At 39.1% G+C, this 22,790-nt stretch overlaps 3 protein-coding genes, 1 non-coding gene and 3 pseudogenes across 4 annotated transcripts; 1 reads left to right on the top strand and 6 right to left on the bottom strand.

The window, feature by feature from the left end:
* The first annotated feature begins 53 nt into the window (after positions 1 to 53).
* Positions 54 to 2,946, top strand: LOC125213789 (tubulin beta-8 chain-like). The gene is made up of 3 exons (XM_048114525.2): positions 54 to 528; positions 1,094 to 1,363; positions 2,095 to 2,946. Exons 1-3 carry the CDS (start codon positions 135 to 137, stop codon positions 2,778 to 2,780), a joined length of 1,350 nt encoding a protein of 449 aa, XP_047970482.1. The 5' UTR covers positions 54 to 134; the 3' UTR covers positions 2,781 to 2,946.
* A 503-nt stretch (positions 2,947 to 3,449) lies between these two features.
* On the bottom strand, positions 3,450 to 3,521 carry TRNAC-GCA (transfer RNA cysteine (anticodon GCA)). The gene has a single exon. It is a non-coding gene; the product is annotated as a tRNA-Cys (tRNA).
* Positions 3,522 to 4,539: 1,018 nt separating this feature from the next.
* LOC125209828 (putative glucan endo-1,3-beta-glucosidase GVI) lies at positions 4,540 to 5,821 on the bottom strand. Its single transcript, XM_048109407.2, has 2 exons — positions 5,758 to 5,821; positions 4,540 to 5,489 (listed from the first exon to the last, which is right to left on the bottom strand). Exons 1-2 carry the CDS (start codon positions 5,819 to 5,821, stop codon positions 4,540 to 4,542), a joined length of 1,014 nt encoding a protein of 337 aa, XP_047965364.2.
* A 1,171-nt stretch (positions 5,822 to 6,992) lies between these two features.
* LOC125209829 (putative glucan endo-1,3-beta-glucosidase GVI pseudogene) lies at positions 6,993 to 8,390 on the bottom strand (annotated as a pseudogene).
* A 2,098-nt stretch (positions 8,391 to 10,488) lies between these two features.
* LOC125209831 (putative glucan endo-1,3-beta-glucosidase GVI pseudogene) lies at positions 10,489 to 12,699 on the bottom strand (annotated as a pseudogene).
* A 2,752-nt stretch (positions 12,700 to 15,451) lies between these two features.
* On the bottom strand, positions 15,452 to 19,540 carry LOC148930610 (uncharacterized). The gene is made up of 4 exons (XM_089066550.1): positions 17,798 to 19,540; positions 17,323 to 17,413; positions 16,772 to 16,909; positions 15,452 to 16,642 (listed from the first exon to the last, which is right to left on the bottom strand). The coding sequence occupies exons 1-4, from the start codon at positions 19,525 to 19,527 to the stop codon at positions 15,452 to 15,454; spliced, it is 3,150 nt and encodes a 1,049-aa protein (XP_088922676.1). The 5' UTR covers positions 19,528 to 19,540.
* Positions 19,541 to 20,550: 1,010 nt separating this feature from the next.
* Positions 20,551 to 21,689, bottom strand: LOC148930611 (putative glucan endo-1,3-beta-glucosidase GVI pseudogene; annotated as a pseudogene).
* Between the last annotated feature and the right edge of the window lie 1,101 nt (positions 21,690 to 22,790).

Raw genomic sequence — 22,790 nt, forward strand, 5'->3', positions numbered from 1 at the left:
AATTCAAATTCCCACTGAAAAACTGCCGCTTATTTGAACCCCTTCCACTCGTCCCTCATCACTCATCACCAACCCTAACTTTGTCTCACCCTCACACACCCCACAGTCTCTCTCTCTCTCTGCAAACTGCGAAAATGCGTGAGATCTTGCACATCCAGGGTGGCCAGTGCGGCAACCAAATCGGTGCGAAATTCTGGGAGGTAGTGTGCGCCGAGCACGGCATCGACACCACCGGCCGCTACAGCGGCGACAACGAGCTCCAATTGGAGCGCGTCAATGTCTACTACAATGAAGCCAGCTGCGGGAGGTTTGTTCCGCGCGCCGTGCTCATGGATTTGGAGCCCGGAACCATGGACAGCGTTAGATCTGGGACGTACGGCCAGATTTTCAGGCCTGATAACTTCGTTTTCGGCCAATCCGGCGCCGGAAACAACTGGGCGAAGGGGCACTATACCGAAGGGGCGGAGTTAATCGATTCGGTGCTTGACGTTGTGCGGAAGGAGGCTGAGAATTGCGATTGCTTACAGGGTGAGTTATGATTTAGTCCTGTTTGAACTTTCATCTGATTTCACATTTCGAAACTGCTTTGTCTCGTCTAAGAAATGTAGTATTACTTGCTTTTATTTGATGCGATATTGGTAGATCTGTGGATTTGTGTGTGGTTTTTATCGGTTTGTTTAGATCTCAGACCTTGCGATTTTGCTATGAAGTTATAAAGCGAATATGCGCTCGTGAATTTATTTTTGGAGTTATTTGAGTACATCTGTTGATTTTGGTTCCTCTTTTAAGAGTGAAGTTTACTGCATGTGGAAATTTATGCATTCAAATGATCGGATCTTGGATATTACGACTTTTACTGTTTAAACACCATATGATTTTTTCATATCACATTTCCTTTGAAGATCTCATAGGTTATTTATATAGTGACTGCTTTTTAACTGATTTGTATTCCAATGAGTTCTGCAAAATCGTGAATATAATCAAGCATTTTGAAATTGTTTTTAACTGTTGATGAAGAGAATGTAGATTGTTCGTGTAAATAGTTATGCAATTTCACTTGACTAAAGCATTAGTTTATTTGTCATCTTCTCAGGATTTCAGGTGTGCCACTCATTGGGAGGTGGAACAGGTTCAGGAATGGGAACTCTTCTGATTTCTAAAATCAGGGAAGAGTATCCAGACCGAATGATGCTCACTTTCTCCGTCTTCCCATCGCCTAAAGTGTCGGACACTGTCGTTGAGCCTTACAATGCCACTCTGTCTGTTCACCAGCTTGTTGAAAATGCTGATGAATGCATGGTGTTGGATAATGAAGCTTTGTATGACATTTGTTTCAGAACCCTCAAACTTACCACCCCCAGCTGTAAGTTGCTCTAATTTGTTGTATCTATCAAATGCTGAATGAAATTGTTAAATATTTTTTTCTACATGATTATGCCATCGTATGTTTGTGCATCTTTAGCTCTGGAAACCATGTGTGACTTTTAAGGAAACTAAAGTTTGCTTCGTTGCTGGATATCCAACAGAACAATTTGCTTATGCTAAACGTCTAGTTGTGTACTACTTTTTTATGCTCTACACTTTATATAATTCAACAGTCAATAGTTTTCTACTCCATCTTACTTTTGTGCATCTTTAGCTATGTAAGTTGTGTGTTTTATTTTTAGGAAGCTAAAGTTTACTTGGTCACTGGATATGCAACATAAACTGATGCTATTGTTAAACATTGACTGCTTTCTATTCCCTATACTTTATATAATCTGGCAGTCCTATAGTTTTCTACATGATCGTGTCATACTTTTGTGAATCTTTGGCTGTAAGTTGTGTGTTTGATATTTAAGGAAACCAAAGTTTGCTTCGCTGCTGTATATCCAACAAAAAATATATGCTTCTGTTACGTTGACTACGTTTTTTATTCTGTACAGTTTATATAATCAGACAGTCATGTGCCATCACATGGTCTCATGGTAGCTTGTATGTGCTGGCTAATGTTGGCACATGCCATTCGGATTTTTTTGCATTCTGATTTCATGTGTGCTTGTGAAAATTTCATTTCAGCATAATGTCTGATTCTGCTAAAATCATGTTTTGCAGTTGGTGATCTCAACCATCTGATTTCTGCAACTATGAGCGGTGTGACTTGCTGCCTGCGTTTCCCTGGGCAGCTCAACTCAGATCTCCGCAAACTTGCTGTCAACTTAATTCCTTTCCCCAGACTGCATTTTTTCATGGTTGGCTTTGCTCCGCTCACTTCTCGTGGGTCACAGCAGTACAGAGCCCTCACCGTCCCCGAACTCACCCAGCAAATGTGGGATTCGAAGAACATGATGTGTGCTGCTGATCCTCGCCATGGTCGTTACCTAACAGCTTCAGCCATGTTCCGTGGGAAGATGAGCACAAAGGAGGTGGACGAGCAGATGATCAACGTCCAGAACAAGAACTCGTCTTACTTTGTTGAGTGGATCCCCAATAACGTCAAGTCGACTGTTTGTGACATCCCCCCAACCGGTCTGAAGATGGCGTCGACCTTCATTGGTAACTCCACCTCCATTCAGGAGATGTTCCGGAGGGTGAGTGAGCAATTCACGGCCATGTTCAGGAGGAAGGCTTTCTTGCACTGGTACACAGGTGAGGGAATGGACGAGATGGAGTTCACGGAGGCGGAGAGCAACATGAATGATCTAGTTTCTGAATACCAGCAGTATCAGGATGCAACGGCTGATGAGGACGAGGAGGGCTATGAATATGAAGACGAAGATGAGTATCAGGAGGAGGCTTGAGTATTTGTCTTGTTATTGTGGTTGAGCTGTTTTTTGTTTGTGTTTTAAGGGATTTAGCTGCTTTCTGGGATTAGATTGCTACTATTAGTCTTGCTTTCTTGGCATGTCTTATGCATATGCTTTACCTAAATTTTATATTGAATATGAATGAATTTCTTAGGCTGTATGCATGAATGCCTTTTCTTTTACTTATGCTAGAGAGTATACATTTGTAGGTTTGCTTTCTGAGATTAGGTAGCTATTAGTGGTATTCATTTTCTAATTTTCCTGAAAGAAAGAACTTTGAATTCATTTGACTTTCAAAAATCCATTCCCTTTTAAAGTTAAAATCAGTGTCTACATTATAGATTGACAAAGGAAAAAAAAAATATGGATATAATTTTATTAAATGAAAATATATTTATTAATCATGTAGGGTACTTATGTAAGGTTTCTTAACATTAAAAATCTCTAGATTGACAAAGGAAAAATAAAAAATATATGGATATATTTTCATTTATGTAGGGAATACCTTGTCATTAAAGATCTCTAGATTGTAATTAGCATAAAAAAATTAGATTGACAAAGGAAAAAATAAAAATATATGGATATATTTTCATTTATGTAGGGAATATCTTGTCATTAAAGATCTCTAGATTGTAAGTAGTATAAAAAATTTAATGATATATCAGGGCCCAACCGGGTTCGAACCGGTGACCTATTGATCTGCAGTCAATTGCTCTACCACTGAGCTATGGACCCTTTATGTTGAGTAATCAACGCACATACATTGTAATAAGGTTCTTGATTTGAAAATAATTTTGTACAGTAGTATTATATAACTTTCGAGCTCCACTTTTCCTCTCCATCGACTTTTACTTTAGTCGAAGTCATTTCTATTTTTGACAACGATCGAGAAATTTAAACTCATAGAGTACTTTATTTTCTATTAAATCAACATTAAAATTTTAATAAGGAAATTTGATTTTAAAATATTGTAAAATTTATTTACAATCGTGAGTCTCACATCCTGTATTGCCCTTACAACCCGATGAAACTTTCGTAGCTTGTTGGTTGGCAAGCTCGGTAATACTATTTAGAATCTTCCCCAAATTTTTTGGTCGCTAATATTAACATTTAAATTGAGAGTGTTCAAAAAGTGCTTGATATTTGAAGTTGTATCATGACTTGTAGACTATCCATGAATCTGATAACGGAATGGTAAAAATAAACACCCTCATCCACACAATAATGTCTTATGTTGTTATTTTGGGATGTACGCGGTTTAAAATCTCATCTAACTACTTATTTCATGAAATCATTATACTAATATTCCATGATTAAAATTAATACTACAATATAAATCTATGATTGTCATTTGACTAATTTTGTTACATACACTTTTCTTAAAATTCGCACTGCATCAAAGTAAATCATTATATTCATATTCACGCCCTCTAACTGAGTCTAAAGTTGCTTCTACATGTCTCCAAGATTCCTCAATTCATCAATTGATCATCTTATTAATCTCCTCAAAATATTTTCTCGCTAATATGAACACTTGTCAAGTGAGTACTACTTGATATTCAACGTTTTTAAGTATGTACACTATGCATGCATTTGATATTAAATACGGAGTAGTAAACACTTCCATTGCCATAAAAAACTTATTATAATACAATTATGTACTAATAATATAAATAAGCAAACCTAAAAACTTATAGTAAGAGTACAATTATGTAATAATATAGTATATAAATCTAAGATACATATTCATATATCAACCAATCTTAGTAAGGGGATAAACCGGAGTGAGATCGGGGTAAAACAAACCCCAATGTTGCTCTACACCCTCAGGCTTCATATTCTCATTAAACAAAGCGAATATGTAGGCCTCCACCTGCTTCCCCGGCCTCCGCGGCGTCCCGGACGAAGTCACGTGCCCTATCAAATTATTCACGTACGTTTGAGCATTTTCCACTCCCGCCTCAACCCCTCCCGCGCTCGGCCACCCCGTCTCGGACACGATGATCTCCACACCCCCGGCCCCGACCTTCTCCAACGCCGCGTAAGCCGCATCCGTCATCGAATCAAAGAGGTTGAGGTAGGTCAACTCTCCGTCGTGGACCGCCGTGTTCCCGGGGCGGAAAAGCGCGAAGTCGAGATCCACGTTGGCCGGGTCCCCCGCACGGGCGAAGTAAGGGTACACATTCACAAGCAGAGGGTACCCCTTCGCCTGCAGGAAATTCGCGATCTGAGTCATCACCGGTTTCGCGGCCTCGGAGAAATCGCCGGCGGAGGGGGGGTAGGAGGTGGAGAGAGGCTGCATCGAGATGGCGGTGGAGACCGGGATGTTTAGATTGGCGCCGGCGAGTGCGGCGGCGAGATTCTCCAGCGCGGCGGGGATGAATTGGGCGAGATCGCCGGGGAAGACCTCGTTGCCGGCGGCGATGCAGGTGAATGTGACGGCGGGGTGGTGGGGGAGGATGTTGGCCGCGACCCAGGCGGCGGCGGCGGCTCTGTCGGAGGCGAGGGGTTGAAGGTCCGCATTGAGGGTTCCGACTATTACTGAGATGCCGGTGTCGTGTAAGGCGTCGAGGACGGCTTTTTCGGGTTGGAAAAGCCTAATTTTTTTAATTCCGGTTTGTTGAAGGCGCGCTATGGCCGCGGAAGGCGGTGGAAGGTTGTTTCCGCTGAGGCCGTAGTTGACCCCTACGGCAGCTTCGCCTCCTATTTTTCACATAAATATTGACGAAATCACTCATTTAATCACCAAGTTTGATCAAATTTGATTCATTCTTATCAAATTATTATTATAGTACTAATATATAAAAGTGAAATACATAGTTTAAAAATATATATAATGCTTGACATAAGGGTAATAAAATTGATTAGAAAATTGTCGGAGAAACTATGAACGTTGATCAAACATAATGATTTTTTTGATAGTTTGGCTCTAAATTAAATGACATTGGAGAAGAGTGGGTGATTTTCTTACCTGGATGATTATACAGCAAGAAAGTGAAGAAAAATGCCAAAGAAGAATGGAAAAGTGTGGCCATTGTAAGAATTACTATATTGGAAAATTTAAAGGTTAAGAGTTTTGTGTTTGATGTATTTTCCCAATTTTATAGTGGGATATCATGAAGAGAATTTATTATTGAATATTAGAGTATTTATAGTATGAAGCATGCTGAAATATTTTCTTTAATTGTGCATGGGTGTAATTATATGGAAATTATTACTTGATATTGGCATGCTTTATTCTTGCAAAAATTGTGGTACAGGCATATTAAATGATACTGCTACTAGTATAACATGGCGTGTTCCATTAATAATTATCGAGGATTGATAAAATTATAAATATATTATAGCATTCATGATATGACTAGAATTGAATTAAACACCGAGGATTTATAAATTTATAAATACTCCACATTCCTAATTAATAGAGTGAATGAACTATATAAAAAATTTCTTAACTTTGATGTTTGTACTTTGTACTTTGTACATTCTATTCAATATACTTTTGCACTTTTCAATTTTTTGGACTAAAAGACTATTCAAGCTATAAAAAAATATTGGTATATTTCTACATTCCAAATAATGTGCATTTATAATACAAATCAAGATTGTGATAGTAAAATATATGCTATTATGCCTCTCACTATAGTATAATACACGAAATCAAGATTGTGAAATACCATAATGTGCATTTATAATACAAATCAAGATTGTGATATGGAGTATATGCTATCATGCCTCTCACTATAGTATAATACCCAAAATTTTCTATGTTAATATAATTAATACTGATAAAATCATTTTTTATAATAATTCTTGAGTGAGCAATATAAGAATGTTTTGTTATATTAGAATATTATGGTGAATATAAGGATAATGATAAATTTACACACCACACTAATAAATATAAGGATAGTGATAAATTGATAAAATTCGGATGCTTTTAATAATTGAATATAAGGATATATCATTCCAATTTTAAATTATGGTGATTTTAATAATTTATGTGTTACTATCACACACCACACAAATAAGGGTTTTACATTAATCCGAAGCGTTTCGAATTGAAAGAAGATATGAATTCGATCTCTTGATTTTTGTTCAAGATCTTCAAATAGTATAAACTTTATTAGCATATTAATCTTGTAGGAAGAGTACAATTATTCAAATAAGTAAATCAAGATACATATTCATAAACATATCTTGGTATCAACCAATCCTATTAATAGTATAAACCGGAGTAAGATTGGGGTAAAACAAACCCCAATGTTGCTCTACCCCCGCCGGCTTCATATTCTCGTTAAACAACGCGAATATGTAGGCCTCCACCTGCTTCCCCGGCCTCCGTGGCGTCCCCTTACCAGACGCCACGTAGGCAATCAAATTCTTCACGTACGTTTGAGCATTTGCCACTCCCGCGTCCTTCCCTCCGTCACTCGGCCACCCGGTCTCCGTCACGACGATCTCCACGTCCCCGGCCCCGACCTTCTCCAACGCCGCGTACGCCGCATCTGTCATCGAATCGAACAGGTTGAGGTAAGTCCTCGCGCCGTCTCGAACAACCGTCTTTCCCGGGCGGAAAAGCGCGAAGTCGAGATCCACGTCGGCCGGGTCCCCCGCACGTGCGAAGTAAGGGTACACATTCACAAGCAGAGGGTACTTCTTCGACTGCAGGAAATTCGCGATCTGAGTCATTCCCGGCTTCGCGGCGGCGGAGAAATCGCCGGCGGAGGGGGGGTAGGAGGTGGAGAGAGGCTGCATCGAGATGGCGGTGGAGACCGGGATGTTTAGATTGGCGGCGGCGAGATTCTCCATCGCGGCGGGGATGAATTGCGCGAGATCGCCGGGGAAGACCTCGTTGCCGGCGGCGATGCAGGTGAATGTGACGGCGGGGTGGTGGGGGAGGATGTTGGCCGCTACCCAGGCGGCGGCGGCGGATTTGTTGGAGGCGAGGTGTTGAAGGTCCGCATTGAAGGTTCCGACGATTACTGAGATGCCGGAGCCGTGTAAGGCGGTGAGGACCGCCTTGTCGGGTTGGAAAAGCCTAATTTTGGTGATTCCGATTTGTCCAAGGCGCGCTATGGCTGCTGGAGGCGGCGGAAGGTTGTTGCCAAGGAGGCCGTAGTTGACTCCCACGGCAGCTTCACCTCCTATCGTTACAGTTAACTGAATTTGGAAAAAAATAAATACTTCATCAATTCGACAATAAATGCTACTGTAGTACTACCTCTGTATTTGAAAAATAGAAATATTTGAAACCGTACGAGTTTTAATGTATAATTGGTAAAGTTAACAGAGGGAAATTAGTAAAGTAGGAAATAGAATGAAAATAATGAATAAGTAAGACAGATGAAAAGAAAAAGTAGTGAATGTAATGTTAGTGGATTGTGGGGTCTGTATCCCAAAAGTGAAAGATTCTAAAGTTCAAATCATAATAAATTTTAAATATACCCCGAAAACATATCATAATGATCAAACTTTATGAATTTTCAGAGTATTTTACTAAATTAAATGCCACTGGATAAGAGTAGGTGTTTTCTCACCTGGATGATTATGCAGCATGATAGTGAAGAAAAGTGCCAAAGAAGAATAGAAAAGGAAACACATTGTAGATACGTTTGCTAGACAGGGATTTCAAAGGATGGGTAGTAGTGCTTGTTGCATGATGTATTTTCTCAATTTTATATGGTAGAATATCATGATGAAAATTTATTATGGATTGTAGCCTATTTGCTGAATTATTTTTTTTTGTTTGATGTATTTTCTCAATTTCACATTGTCACGATTAAAATTTATTATGGGATAATAACCTATATTTATTGGGTTTAATTAAATTATAGTATGCTTTGTCCAGTTAAAGGGTTGTTTTTGTTTCTTATGGATTACAATATTGATTAGGAGTTATATGGATAGACTGTACAGTTATATTTAGTCAAACAATATAAATGTACTGTACTAATTTTTTTGTGGGGAAAACCGGACAAAACGATTACAGACAGTAGAATTGATGAGACGTACCTAGAATTGAATTACTGGAAATTATTATAGGATGAAATTGTAATTATGTTCGAGAGAACTCATTGAATATGACTGGAATTGCATTAAAAATAATTGAACATTCAAATTGCAAATGTATTATTGAATTCGAGATATGACACTGGAATTGAATTAATTGATAACATTATTATAAATATTTTATAGGGTTTGTGTTAAAATGACAACTCCTCTGAAAGTGACACCGTGACACCATCTATACAGCAATATTATAAACGCTACACAACAAAATTATAAACGCTACACAGCAATCTATAGATTGCTGTATAGCGTGTTGGATATTGCTGGCCAAGAAAAATTGTTGTATAGTGTACATCATATTGCTGGCCGTCTTTTTCAGAATTTTTTTTTTTTGCCAAGTGACAGCTTATTATTCGTCCACGTGTACAAATGATTGGCTAGGAATGGTGCTATGGTGTTATTTTAAAAGGTGGTGACACCCTAACATGCCCCTATTTTATAGAACCATGAGATATAACTTCAATGGAATTAAAATTATAGAAAAATGATAAAATTATAAATATATTATAGAAGTGAGTATGAGATATGATTGGAATTGAATTAAAAATTATCGAGAACCGATGAAATTATAAATATGTTACTCTCTCCGTCCCCCAAATTTTGATATGGTTTGACCCGGCACGGGTTTTAAGAAATGTAACGGAAAGTGAGTTGAAAAGGTCGGTGGGATGTGGGTCCTACTTTTAAACTATTAGTTTTATAATAAAATGTGAGAATGAATGAATTAGTGGAATATGAGGTCCACTGCCAATAATGGTAAAAAGTGAAGTGTGTCAAAATTTGGGGGATAGACCGAAATAGTAAGCTGTGTCAAAATTTTGGAGACGGAGGGAGTATAATACAATGGCATTGGCATTAAGGGTCATGACCTAATTGGGGTATGAGAAGAGCTACTAGTTAGGGTGAAGGCATGGCAAGGAGCCAAACCAAAGTTGGGATATGATTCAAACAATAATTAACCAATCATGATAATTTACAATGTTCTTCTAAGATCACCATTGTCTTAAACTTCAAAAGAGCTTTGCAGAATACCTTATACGCCTCAATCAGAGTCCGAATGAGAGAGTTATGACAATTTTATGAAGACTGCGCAAAGCAGTGCCGAACCATCGACGCGCTAGCGCAGAACTAACTCCAGACCGGCCCTAGTGACTCGATCGCTGGCAAGTTCAGACACGTTTTTGAATTTTTTATTTTTTATTTTGTTGTATTATTTTTAGTGTAGTATAAATACCCGGCTAGGGTTTGTAATAAGGTAGCTTTGACTCACTTGTAAATATTTAAGACTCATTTTTTAGCACTTGCGATCTTCTTTGAAGATAACACTTTGTGATTGCATTCAATTTTTTGTCAACTAGTGTAGTGGAGTTATTTACGTTTTTATTTTAGTAAAAGCATCCTTTGAAAACAGTGTCTTTATGTTTTGGAGAAGGTTCAAGTCTGAAACAATTTATCTAATTGAGAAACATCATCGTCTTCTCTATCTCTTTGTCACAATTTTAATTGCTTCATTTCTTGTTATTTACCGTTGAAATTATTCGATATTTGCAAGAATAAGTCCTAGCCAATTTATATTTCTTGAGTACATATTGCCCAACATCTATTAGATTTAGAAGCACAGTGACGTGCCTCACCATGTGGCAAAACATGGATGTGTCAAATATACTAAGCAAGCCATAATAATAACTTGTTTTTCCACGGTCAAAGTGTTGATTCTTTTCCCACTTGCTGAATTTCCGGCATGAGTATTCAGCTGATAAACTGGAGTAGGATTGCTTCCTATTTTCCCGCCAGGAGTATTCAGCTGATAAACCGGAGCAAGATTAGGGTAAAACAAACCCCAATGTTGCTCTACACCCTCCGGCTTCATGTTCTCGTTAAACAACGCGAATATGTAGGCCTCCACCTGCTTCCCCGGCCTCCGCGGCGTCCCCTTACCAGACGCCACGTGTCCCATCAAATTATTCACGTACGTTTGAGCATTCTCCACTCCCGCGTCCGCCCCTCCGTCACTCGGCCACCCCGTCTCCGACACGACGATCTCCACGTCCCCCGCCCCCACCTTCTCCAACGCCGCGTACGTCGCATCCGTCATCGAATCGAACAGGTTGAGGTAGGTCCTCCCCTCGTCGCGGACAACCGTGCTTCCGGGGCGGAAAAGCGCCAAGTCGAGATCCACGTTGGCCGGGTCCCCCGCACGTGCGAAGTAAGGGTACACATTCACAAGCAGAGGGTACCCCTTCGATTTCAAAAAATTCGCGATCTGGGTCATGATCGGCTTCGCGGCGTCGGAGAAGTCGCCGGCGGAGGGGGGGTAGGAGGTGGAGAGAGGCTGCATCGAGATGGCGGTGGAGACCGGGATGTTTAGATTGGCGCCGGCGAGTGCGGCGGCGAGATTCTCCAGCGCGGCGGGGATGAATTGCGCGAGATCGCCGGGGTAGACCTCGTTGCCGGCGGCGATGCAGGTGAATGTCACGGCGGGGTGGTGGGGGAGGATGTTGGCCGCCACCCAGGCGGCGGCGGCGGATGTGTCGGAGGCGAGGGGTTGAAGGTCCCCGTTGAGGGTTCCGACGACTACTGAGATGCCGGAGCCGTGTAAGGCGTCGAGGACCGCTTTCTCGGGTTGGAAAAGCCTAATTTTTTTAATTCCGGTCTGTTGAAGGTGCGATATGGCCGCGGAAGGCGGTGGAAGGTTGTTTCCGCTGAGGCCATAGTTGACTCCTACCGCAGCTTCGCCTCCTATTGTCACCGTTTATTTAATTACAAACAAATAAATACTTCATCCATCCCACCAGTCTTACTACTATATTCTTTTATTGTTATGAGTATATTGATTGATTATTGCATATTTTACTAATTTATTTTATTCATATTTTAGTACTACTACTATGTCTCATATTAAGTGTCACACAAGAGTTTTAAAAAATATAAGAAAAAATGGCTTGAATAAGTTAGTGGATTACGAATCTCATTTATATATATTAATTTTATAATAGAATGTGAGTAAAATTAGTTGGTGAAATGTGAGCTCTACTTATCTTTTATGGTAAAATTGAAATGTGACTCTTATTGTGGGAGAGAGCAAAATAGTAAAATGTGACATTTATTGTGGGGCGGAGGTAGTATAAAATTATTACTCCATTTTCACATAAAGATAGCCTCCCCCCCCACCCCCCACATTTTAGAAATGTTCCCCCCCCAAAAAAAAAAAAAAACCACTATTTTTCTTTAGGGTGCATTCTTCACTGCTTCAATCATTTCTTTATCTCTTTCGTTTCTCATTTCAAAAGTAACAGTATTTTTCTGGGACTAATAAATTATTAAAAAGTGGAATGTATATTTCATAAATTCATTTCATTCATATTTTATTATAGAACTAATAATACTATATATTGTACGACTCATATTGCAATAACTATTTACATCTATATTTCTTCATAGTATTTCATGTTGCCTAGTAAATCGAGACACATAATGTTGGATGCAGGGAGCAATAAACATTCGCATCATTAAAAATCTAGCAAACTGATCATCGAACTGTTTGCAAATGTCCCACACGTTTCAATTGGTGATCAATATTGTAGTTTATATCTCGATACGAATCTTTAATAATTTAGCAGCACACATAGTACCTACTTATTCACATTTGATAACAGCGAATAATAATAAACATTGTATGAATTATAAAACATATTATAATTTGATTAAACTTTATGAATTTTCAAACTATTTTACTTTAAATTAAATGACATTGGATAAGAGTAGGTGTTTTCTTACCTGGATGATTATGCAGCAAGATAGTCAAGAAAAAGGCCAAAGAAGAATAGCAAAGTATTGCCATTGTAAAAATGTTAGCTAGATAGGAATTTTAAAGGGTGGATAGTAGTGCTTTTTTAATGTATTTTCTTATTTTTATAGTAAAATATCTGGATGAGAATTATTATGGGATTGATTGTAACCTATTTATATTAGGAAGGCTGAAATATTCGGCGTTTGATGTATTTTCTCTATTTTATAATGTTGTGGTGAGAATTTATTATATAAGATATTAACCTACTTAATATTTTACATTCTTTATGTGTGGTTTTTTATAGATAAATGGATATAAATATAAAGATAAACACAAATTAACATATGGGTTTTAATCATATGGAAATTATACTTGACAATGACATGCTTTATCCAGTTAATTAATACTTACTATATTAAATTAGTGAGATAACCGGAATTGAATTAATGATAAAAATTATAAATATATTATAGAATAGATAGAATAGGTATCACTGCAATTGAATTAAAATTTAAAGAGACTCGAAAAAATTATAAATATATTATAATTATAGAGATGTGATTGGAATTATATTAAAAGTTAAGTATTGATGAAATTATAAATATATTTTAAAATTAATGAGATATGTATGGAACTGAATTAAAAATTATCGAGGACTAATGAAATTATAAGTATATTATTAGAATTCATGAGATATGACAAGAACTGAAATTATCGAGGATTTAAAAAATTAAAAATATATTGTGAAATTCATAATATCTGACTGGAATTGTATTGAAATTATTGATATTGACAAAATTATTATTGTACTCTCTCTCTCTCCGTCCTTTCGACACGAGATTTTATTTAGTGTTATGCTGCGAGTTATGAAGACAGAATAAAGTAAAAGAGAAGAAAAAGTAGAGAGATTGTTATTCCAATTTAGGAAATATTTTAGATATTTCTAATTTAGGAAATGTTTCATTTCTAATAAGACGTCCTGAAAATGAAATCGTTTCATTTTTAGTGGGGCGGAAGGGGCATAGAATTCATTTGATATGATTGTGATTGAATTTATAAAAACCATCAATAAATAGAGTGGACCATTAGCTTTTAGCAAAAGGGCTATTGGTCCTTAAATTATAAACTTTGGTCTAATTTTAGTTATTTTAAAAAAATTTTGAAATTGTTCTAAAATATTACAAACTTAAAATTCGGTGTGTTTATGTTGGGGTTTGCAGCGGAAGATTTGTAGTTTCAATAAATCAAATACAAGATCTAATAAGTTTGATTGGAAAATTTACATTCAAATAAGTGTATATATATCAGGTTGCATGCTAGAAATCACATTTGTAGTCATATAATCACAAATGATCATACTGATTATATGTATTTAATTCAGTAAATTGTATAGTAACATAATGAATTCGAATTGATCATTTTGATCAGTTTTCCCAACTCAAATTTGACTTTTGTAAGGACAAAGCTCGTTAAACCTAAAAGACTGGATAAGAATTGAAGACGACTAACTCGAGGTATGAAAACTCGATAAATTCGGCCACTCTCTTTCTCACAAGGGATGGTCGATAAGACTTAGTTTTCGGTCTTTAGGTCTAGTCCTCTTTATATAGAGTTTATATTTGGCCAGTTCAGGGATTTATGGAGAATTATATTCGGGCCACAATTCATGCTTTCACTAATTAAATTAGAAATCAATTTAATTCAAGCTCAACTTAAATATTATTATTAGCCGCTATAGGTATAATATCATTGATTGTCCGTCCAAAGTAAAATTCCGAGTATTCCGAGACTTCCCCTTTAATTTAATCATTTCCCGTGTTGAATATATAAATATTCATTAATTAATATCAAATTTGTTATTTGACTCTTATTAATTAATCTTTTTCCCATGAGTTGTCTAGTTCATAAACCTTATTTCTTATTCATGTAATAAATCCAACTTACCAGTTTTCTCAAGAAAGGATTTCAACTGAGAAGAAAAGATGTAGAAGGGAAAAATTCATTTTATTTCTGTGTATTTTTCTATATGGTCTTTACACCCTTTTATAGGTAGAAATATGTGTAACTAAGGCAGAGAATAAATTTACTCCTAATTGAAGCAATTACATATCAATTATATGCTAATTGTGATATTTTCTCGTCTTAGATTATTCTCTGCAATCTTCTCCTGGCTTAGATTATTCTATGCAATCTTCCCTTCTTGACACTCCCCCTCAAGTTGAGCAACGACATCTCTGATGTTCAACTTGCCCAGAACTTCCTTGAAGACTTTGGTGTTGACTTGCTTGGTCAAGATGTCTGCCAATTGTTGTTCGGACTTGACGAATGGAAGCTCAATAACTCCCTCATCTAGTTTCTCCTTGATGAAGTGACGATCGACTTCAACGTGTTTGGTTCGATCATGTTGAACTGGATTTCTGGAGATACTGATTGCTGCCTTGTTGTCACAGTATAGTCGACTACTTTGGGTAGGTGGAAAACTCATTTCTGAAAGTAACCTTCGTAGCCATAAGATTTCCGTTATGCCACTTTTTACTCCACGAAATTCGGCCTCCGCACTTGACAAAGCTACTACCTTCTGTTTTTGACTTCTCCACGTCACCAAGTTTCCTCCAAGAAAAGTGAAGTACCCTGCTGTAGATCTTCTATCATTTGGATTGCTTGCCCAATTAGCATCTGTGTATCCATCAATCTCTAAATGTTCCTTCTTCTCAAGAAATATCCCATATCCAGTTGTGCCTTTCAAATAGCGCACGATCCTCAATGCTGCCTCCATGTGACTCTCTTGGGGTTGGTGCATGAACTAGCTTACTACCCCTACAGCATAGGCTATGTCCGGCCGAGTATGTGCAAGGTAGATCAATTTTCCAACTAGGCGTTGGTATTTTCCCCGATCAGTCAACTTGCCTCCTTCTTCAATCTTCAATCCATGATTCAGTATGATTGGAGTTTCTGCCGGTTTACACTCAAGTAGACCAGTCTCTGCCAACAGATCTAGGACGTACTTTCTCTGTCGGAGGAATATGCCATACTTAGATCTTAAGATCTTGATTCCTAGGAAGTATTTCATTGCTCCTAGATCTTTCATCTCAAATTCCTGAAACAAGCTTCTCTTCAAATTTTCGATTTCTTCCTTATCGTCTGGAGTGATAATCATATCGTCAACATAGATGATTAAACACGTGATCTTGTCGCCTCTTTTCTTCAAGAATAGTGTGTGATCAGAGTTGCTTTGTTTGAATCCAGCGGAAGTCATAGCCTGACAGAACCTTCCAAACCATACTCTAGGGGATTGCTTAAGTCTGTAGAGAGTTTTCTTCAATTTGCAGACTTCTCCATTTTTGAACTCTCCAGAGTAGCCAGGAGGAGCTTCCATGTATACTTCCTCATTCTTTTTCAGTTCTCCATGTAGGAAAGCATTGGTCACATCAAATTGGTGTAGCGGCCAGTCCTTGCATGCAGCCACGGAAAGTAGCACCCTCATAGTGCTCATCTTGGCGACCGGGGAGAAGGTCTCATCATAGTCTATCCCATAGGTCTGAGTGTACCCCTTTGCTACCAATCTGGCTTTGTATCTCTCGATTGATCCATCTGCTTTGCGCTTGATGGTGAACACCCACCGGCATCCTACTGGCTTATTCCGTTTAGGCAAGATATGTTTTTCCCATGTTTTATTTTTGATCAAGGCTTCCATTTCCTTCTCCACTGCTGCCCTCCAGTGATTGTGTCTCATGGCTTCCTCGACAGAGTGTGGTATCTCTTCATCTTCATATAGAGCTGCTTCAAAAGCTCTGGCCATCTCAGTCAGCTGCCCAATCACTGTATAGGTTGCAGGATACTTTGGCTTTCGTCCCTGCCATTTCGGAGAGTACCGTTTGGGTGGGACTCCCCTAGTACATCTGTAGGGCAATTTGTATAACCTAGTGTCTGGGTCCACCCCTTCATCTTCATCCCTTCCACTAGTCTCCCCCTCACTTCTGATTCCATCATCCTCCTATCTCACATTGTTAGTCTCATTAACAAGAGAAACATTACTAAGACTTACCACGGGAGCAGAAGACGGTAAAAATAAATTGGAGTGCTGAATATGTGACGTTGCGGACGCCTCGGTGGTGCTGCTAACCTTCTCTGTGGGACCGGCATCGGGCTCCTGTCTTGACACCGGATTGGTTAGAGGAACAAGGAGGGGTGAAGATGAAGGTGGCTGTGGCGAATTGGTGGGATCAAGGCAACTTGGAGGGTCTCTAGTTTCTATCTCCCCCTAACTTCCAAGTTGGTGGTAGTAGTATTCAGTTTCGACAAAGTCACAGTTCATGGTTGTGTGGAGGTGGCGGGTTTTTGGATCATAGCACCTGTAGCCCTTTTGATTGACTCCATAGCCAACAAATGCGCATTTGACCGCACATGGTGAGAGTTTTGAACGGTCGTGTTTGGGAATATGACGAATACTGTACATCCAAAAATTTTGGGTTCTAGTGATAGGGAGGATGGTATATCTGTGAAGGAGGACAAGATATCGAGAGGTGTTTTGAAATTTAGGATATATGTGGGGAGCCGGTTTTGTAGGTAGACAGAGGTGGCTATTGCTTCAGGCCAGAAATTTTTTGGTGTATGGGATTCAATGAGGAGGGCCCTAGTCATTTCAAGGAGAGTCCTATTTTTCCGTTCTGTTACCCCATTCTGTTCAGGTGTGTAGGCACAGGTGGTTTGATGAACAAGGCCATTATCAGAGAAAAAATGTTGCATTTTTGTATTAATGTACTCGCTACCATTATCAGATTGAAAGATTTGGATACGTTGTTTATATTGTGTTTGGACAAGGTTGTAAAAAATTACGAATTTCTCAAAAACTTCAGACTTGGATTTTAAGAAATAAACCCAAGGCATTCTCGTGCAATCATCCACAAATAGCAAAAAATATCTAAATCCATTCCCACCAGTAACGGGTGCGGGACCCCAAATATCAGAGTGTATCAAGGTAAAAGGGCTACTCACACGAGTGTTGTTCAACTTAAAAGAGTGTCGATGACTTTTGGCCAAAAAACAAGTTTCACAATTTAAACTATCCGAAGCAGAAATATTTGGAAAAAGTAGGCGTAAATATCTTAGGGATGGATGCCCTAACCGACGATGCCAGAGCCAGGTTTGCCTGTCAGTCAGTCCATGAGTCAGCAACGCAGCCCCGGGTTGAGCCATCCTGTCTACATAGTATAGTCGCCTGTGCTCAGTGCCACACCCAATTATCCTCCCCGTCTTCGTATCCTGTAAAACACAGAATTGAGGCTGCATTAGTAAGTTGCAGTTAAGTTCCCTCGTCACTTGACTAACAGATATCAGTTTGTGAGACAACGAAGGAACATATAGACAATTAGACAGCTTCAATTCTGGTAAAATGGTAATTGAGCCAGCTCCTTGGATATGTGCCAAATCTCCACTCGCAGTCTGTATATAAGTCTTTTGTGTGGTGGATACATTAGAAAAATCAGAGGCATCATAAGACATGGTATCGGTGGCTCCACAATCAAATATCCAGTGGTCAGTTTTTTCTTGATTTTCGGGGATAGTTGGTAAGTCGGCTAGCGCTTGGAAGGCATTTTTACACTCGATATTGGGCTCCGTATCAAAATTTTTAACACTGGGGTTCTCTAAACATGATTTTATTTGTCCAGGGGGTCTTATTTGCATATTCACAGACTTTTGGGGTACAGATTGACACATAAAGGACATATGGGGTCGGAATTCATATTTGGCAGAAAAATGGGGTTCTTTTTCGCATAAAGGAAATGTATGGGGTATATTTTGAGAGATTAGGAAATTTGAGGGGTTTAAAGAATAAAACCCCTCTTTACCTCCTGGAACCCTAGCCGCCACTGCCAATCCTCTTCCGATCACCGCCTGCTGCGCTCCGTCTCCTCTGTGGTTTCCAATCATCGTCACCGATGGGGTTGAGACCGAAGGTGTGGTGCTGCCCGCTGGGACTCCACCGCCGTTTGGAGGTAGTCCGGTGATGGTAGCATCGGTAGCCCAGCCTCCTCCTGCCACTGCCACTGCCGCTCTTCCGCCACCACCTCGATTTTGGTTTCGGTTGGCTGCCCTCGCTGCCCTTGTTTTCTTCATTTCATCCCACCATTCGGGATATCCGATTAGGAGAAAACATCCCTCTTTGGTGTGCTTCTTTCCCCCACAGTGAGTGCAAGTGAGCCTACTCTTGTCTTCTTCCCCTGTCCGGCTGCGATTTGCGGCGTTTGAGTTGTAGCCGAGTGGTGGTGGCCGGTTTATGGCGGCTAATCCAGTGCCGATGCCTCCCATCGGTGGCAGCTCCTTCGATTCAGGTTTGAGGACTCCGGAATTGATGGCTTCTCTTCGAATAATCCCAGATGCTTGCTTCACTGTAGGAAGGGGATCTTTGTTGATGATCTCCTTCTTGACTGCATCATACTTGTGATCTAGGGCTCGCATGAATTGGTATACTCGAAACCTCTGTTCTCTCTGGTTGTATTTCTCGATCTCTGATGGGTAACTCATCGGGTTTGGGTCTCGAGTGTCAATCATTATCCATAAGTCCTGACACTTGTTCCATAATTCCTCCAATGTCAATGTTCTTTGTCTCATATCGTATGCTTGTTGATGCAGATCCCATATTTGGACAGGATCTAAGCCGCTCCCGTATGTGACAGCAAGTCCGTCCCATAAGTCTCTTGCCGTCTCATACCGGGATACCTCGTTCACCAGGCTTGTCTCGAGGTTGTTGATGATCCAATTGGACACCGTATCATCCCGTTGTTGCCATTTTTCGTAACCGGGATCTTCGATCGGGGGAGATTTTGAAACTCCAACTATGTGAGACGCCAAACCTTTTCCCCCAATCGCTCGTTTCATGAGGGTTATCCACAGAGGATAGTTGTCTCCATCCAGTCTGGTGGCATATTGAAGGTCTGTTTCATGAATGCCGCAAGTTGTGCAGCGAATTCGGGTGGGAAGCCAGATTGGCTGCCCTCGGTTGAGGTTTTTTTTGGAGTTTCTGGTTCGGAATCTGACATGGTTTTGGTTGGCTGATTTGCAGGTTCTCGGTTGGAAAGGGTTAGGCTGAAGGCCGAGAAGGGTTAGAGACGATGATGACTCTGTTTTTGAGTCCCATGGAAGATTTAGCCTGCTCAGGTACCATCTCAAGAAAGGATTTCAACTGAGAAGAAAAGATGTGGAAGGGAAGAATTCATTTTATTTCTGTGTATTTTTCTATATGGTCTTTACACCCTTTTATAGGTAGAAATATGTGTAACTAAGGCGGAGATAAATCTACTCCTAATTGAAGCAATTACATATCAATTATATGCTAATTGTGATATTTTTCCGTCTTAGATTATTCTCTGCAATCTTCTCCTGGCTTAGATTATTCTCTGCAATCTTCCCTTCTTGACATTCTAAACAATGAAACTTCTTCTAAACACCTATTAAGGATATTTCAAACCAAAATCTCACGGCACACGTTTTATTGCAAGAGTTCCATTTAGACATTAATGATCAGTACCCAATTTATCAGGATTCTCGGGTATCGAAACACCCCCACTATTTAATAAGTCAAAGAAGTTTCCAATCAAAATCTCACTTTCAACGTTATGTCAACAGTGATTAAGAAACGACAACTATTGAGACCTCATCTTTTAGTAAATAGCCAAAAAAGACTTTATCTCAATGTTAGATCTGTTAATTCAATACTATACCACACTAACGTTGTTCAGTTTCTTAGGTAAGAGAATTTAAGTGTATTATAATCTAGACTATTGTATGCATTTGATATAGTAGTAAAAACTTCATTGCCATAAAATTCTTCTAGGAAGAGTACAATTAATGGAGTAAATTACTAGCAAATTAAAGATACATATTCATAAATCTATCCTGGCATCAAACAATCCTATAAATAGGATAAACCGGAGTAAAATCGGGGTAAAACAAACCCCAATGTTGCTCTATACCCTCCGGCTTCAGATTCTCGTTAAACAACGCGAATATGTAGGCCTCCACCTGCTTCCCCGGCCTCTGCGGCGTCCCCTTACCAGATGCCACGTGTCCAATCAAATTATTCACGTACGTTTGAGCATTTTGAACTCCCGCGTCAATCCCTCCGGCGCTCGGCCACCCCGCCTCCGACACGATGATCTCCACGTCTCCTGCCCCGATCTTCTCCAGTGCCGCGTATACCGCATCCGTCATCGAATCAAACAGGTTGAGGTAAGTCCTCCCCTCGTCCTGAACCACCGTCTTTCCCGGCCGGAAAAGCGCGTAGTAGAGATCCACGTTGGCCGGGTCCCCCGCACGTGCGAAGTAAGGGTACACATTCACAAGCAGAGGGTACCTCTTCGACTTCAGGAAGTTCGCGATCTGAATCATGATCGGTTTCGCGGCGGCGGAGAAATCGCCGGCGGAGGGGGGGTAGGAGGCGGAGAGAGGCTGCATCGAGATCGCGGTGGAGACCGGGATGTTTAAATTGGCGGCGGCGAGTGCGGCGTCGCGGCGGGGATGAATTGCGCGAGATCGCCGGGGTAGACCTCGTTGCCGGCGGCGATGCAGGTGAATGTCACGGCGGGGTGGTGCGGGAGGATGTTGGCCGCCACCCAGGCGCCGGCGGCGGATCTGTCGGAGGCGAGGGGTTGAGGGTTCCGACTATTACTGAGATGCCGGAGTTATGTAAGGCGGTGAGGACGGCGTTGTCGGGCTGGAAAACCCTAATTTTGGTGATTCCGATATGTCGAAGGCGCGATATGGCCACGGGTGGCGGTGGAAGGTTGTTACCCATGAGGCCATAGTTGACACCCACGGCAGCTTCGCCTCCTGTTGTTACAATTAATTGGATAATTGCGAATAATGTTAAATTTAAATAATAAAAATTGTGTATCATAATGATCAAGCTATATGAATTTTAAGACTATTTTACTTTAAATTAAATAACATTGGATAATAAGAGTAGGTGTTTTCTTACCTGGATTGTTATGAAGCAAGATAGTGAAGAAAAGTGCCAAAGAAGAATAGAAAAGTATAGCCATTGTAAAAATGTTAGCCTGATATTTCAAATATAGTTGAATACTTGAATATCATGATGGGAATTTATTACTATATGATTGTAGCCGATTTATAGTATTAGGAAACCTGCTGAAATATTCTTTGTCAATGTATTTATGGGATTGTAACCTATTTAATATGTATGGGTTTAATTTGAGAAGTGAGATTGGCGTGCTAAAATCCAGTTAAAAGATTATTTTTGTTTCTTCTGGATTAAAATATTGATTAGGAGTAATGCAAATAGACAAAACAAATATATTGAATATAGTAGTAGTACTTTTTGTGGGGACAAAACGTAATAGACAGTAGAATTCATGAGACATATGTCTGGAATTGAATTAGAAATTATCAAAGGATAAAATTATAATTATGTTACTAATTGATGAAATATGACTGGAATAGAATTTAAAATATTGAGGAATGAAATTATAAATATCATGAGATATGAATTAATTGATAAAATTTAAAATATATTTAAGAATTATAGATGCAATGAAATTTAAATTATAGAAAATTGATAAAATTATAAATATAGAAGTCATAAGAGATGATTGCAATTAAATAAAAAAATTACTGATGATTGGTGAAATTATAAATATATTATTTTTTTAATGAGATATGACTGGAACTGAATTTAAAAATATCGAGAATTGATAAAATTATAAGTATATTACAGAGTTCATGAGATATGCTGAAAGTCAATTAAAAATTATCAAGATTAATAAAAATACAAAAATATATAGAATTCATGAGATATGATTGAAACTGAATTAAAATTTAAAACTCTTTATATTTTAGTAATTGAATAAATTGTAATAAGTACTCTCTATGTCCCATTAGAAATGAAATGTTTTCCTTTTTAGATTGTCCCAATAAAAATGAAACGTTTCCTAAAATAGAAACAACACTCTCTCTACTTTTTCTTCTCTCTTACTTTACTCTCTCTTCATTAACTCACAAAACACCACTGCATAAAATCTTGTGCCGGAAACCAAATGTTGCATATTTCTGGGTATACGTTTAAATTCAATTTATGAAAATTATTTAATTCGAATGATTTAGAAACATGAATATCTGTATAGTTA

This window comes from Salvia hispanica, chromosome 3 (genome assembly GCF_029641045.1).
Source record: "Salvia hispanica isolate PSC_SH4W2 chromosome 3, Shi_PSC_v1, whole genome shotgun sequence".
Taxonomy (NCBI): Eukaryota; Viridiplantae; Streptophyta; class Magnoliopsida; order Lamiales; family Lamiaceae; genus Salvia; species Salvia hispanica.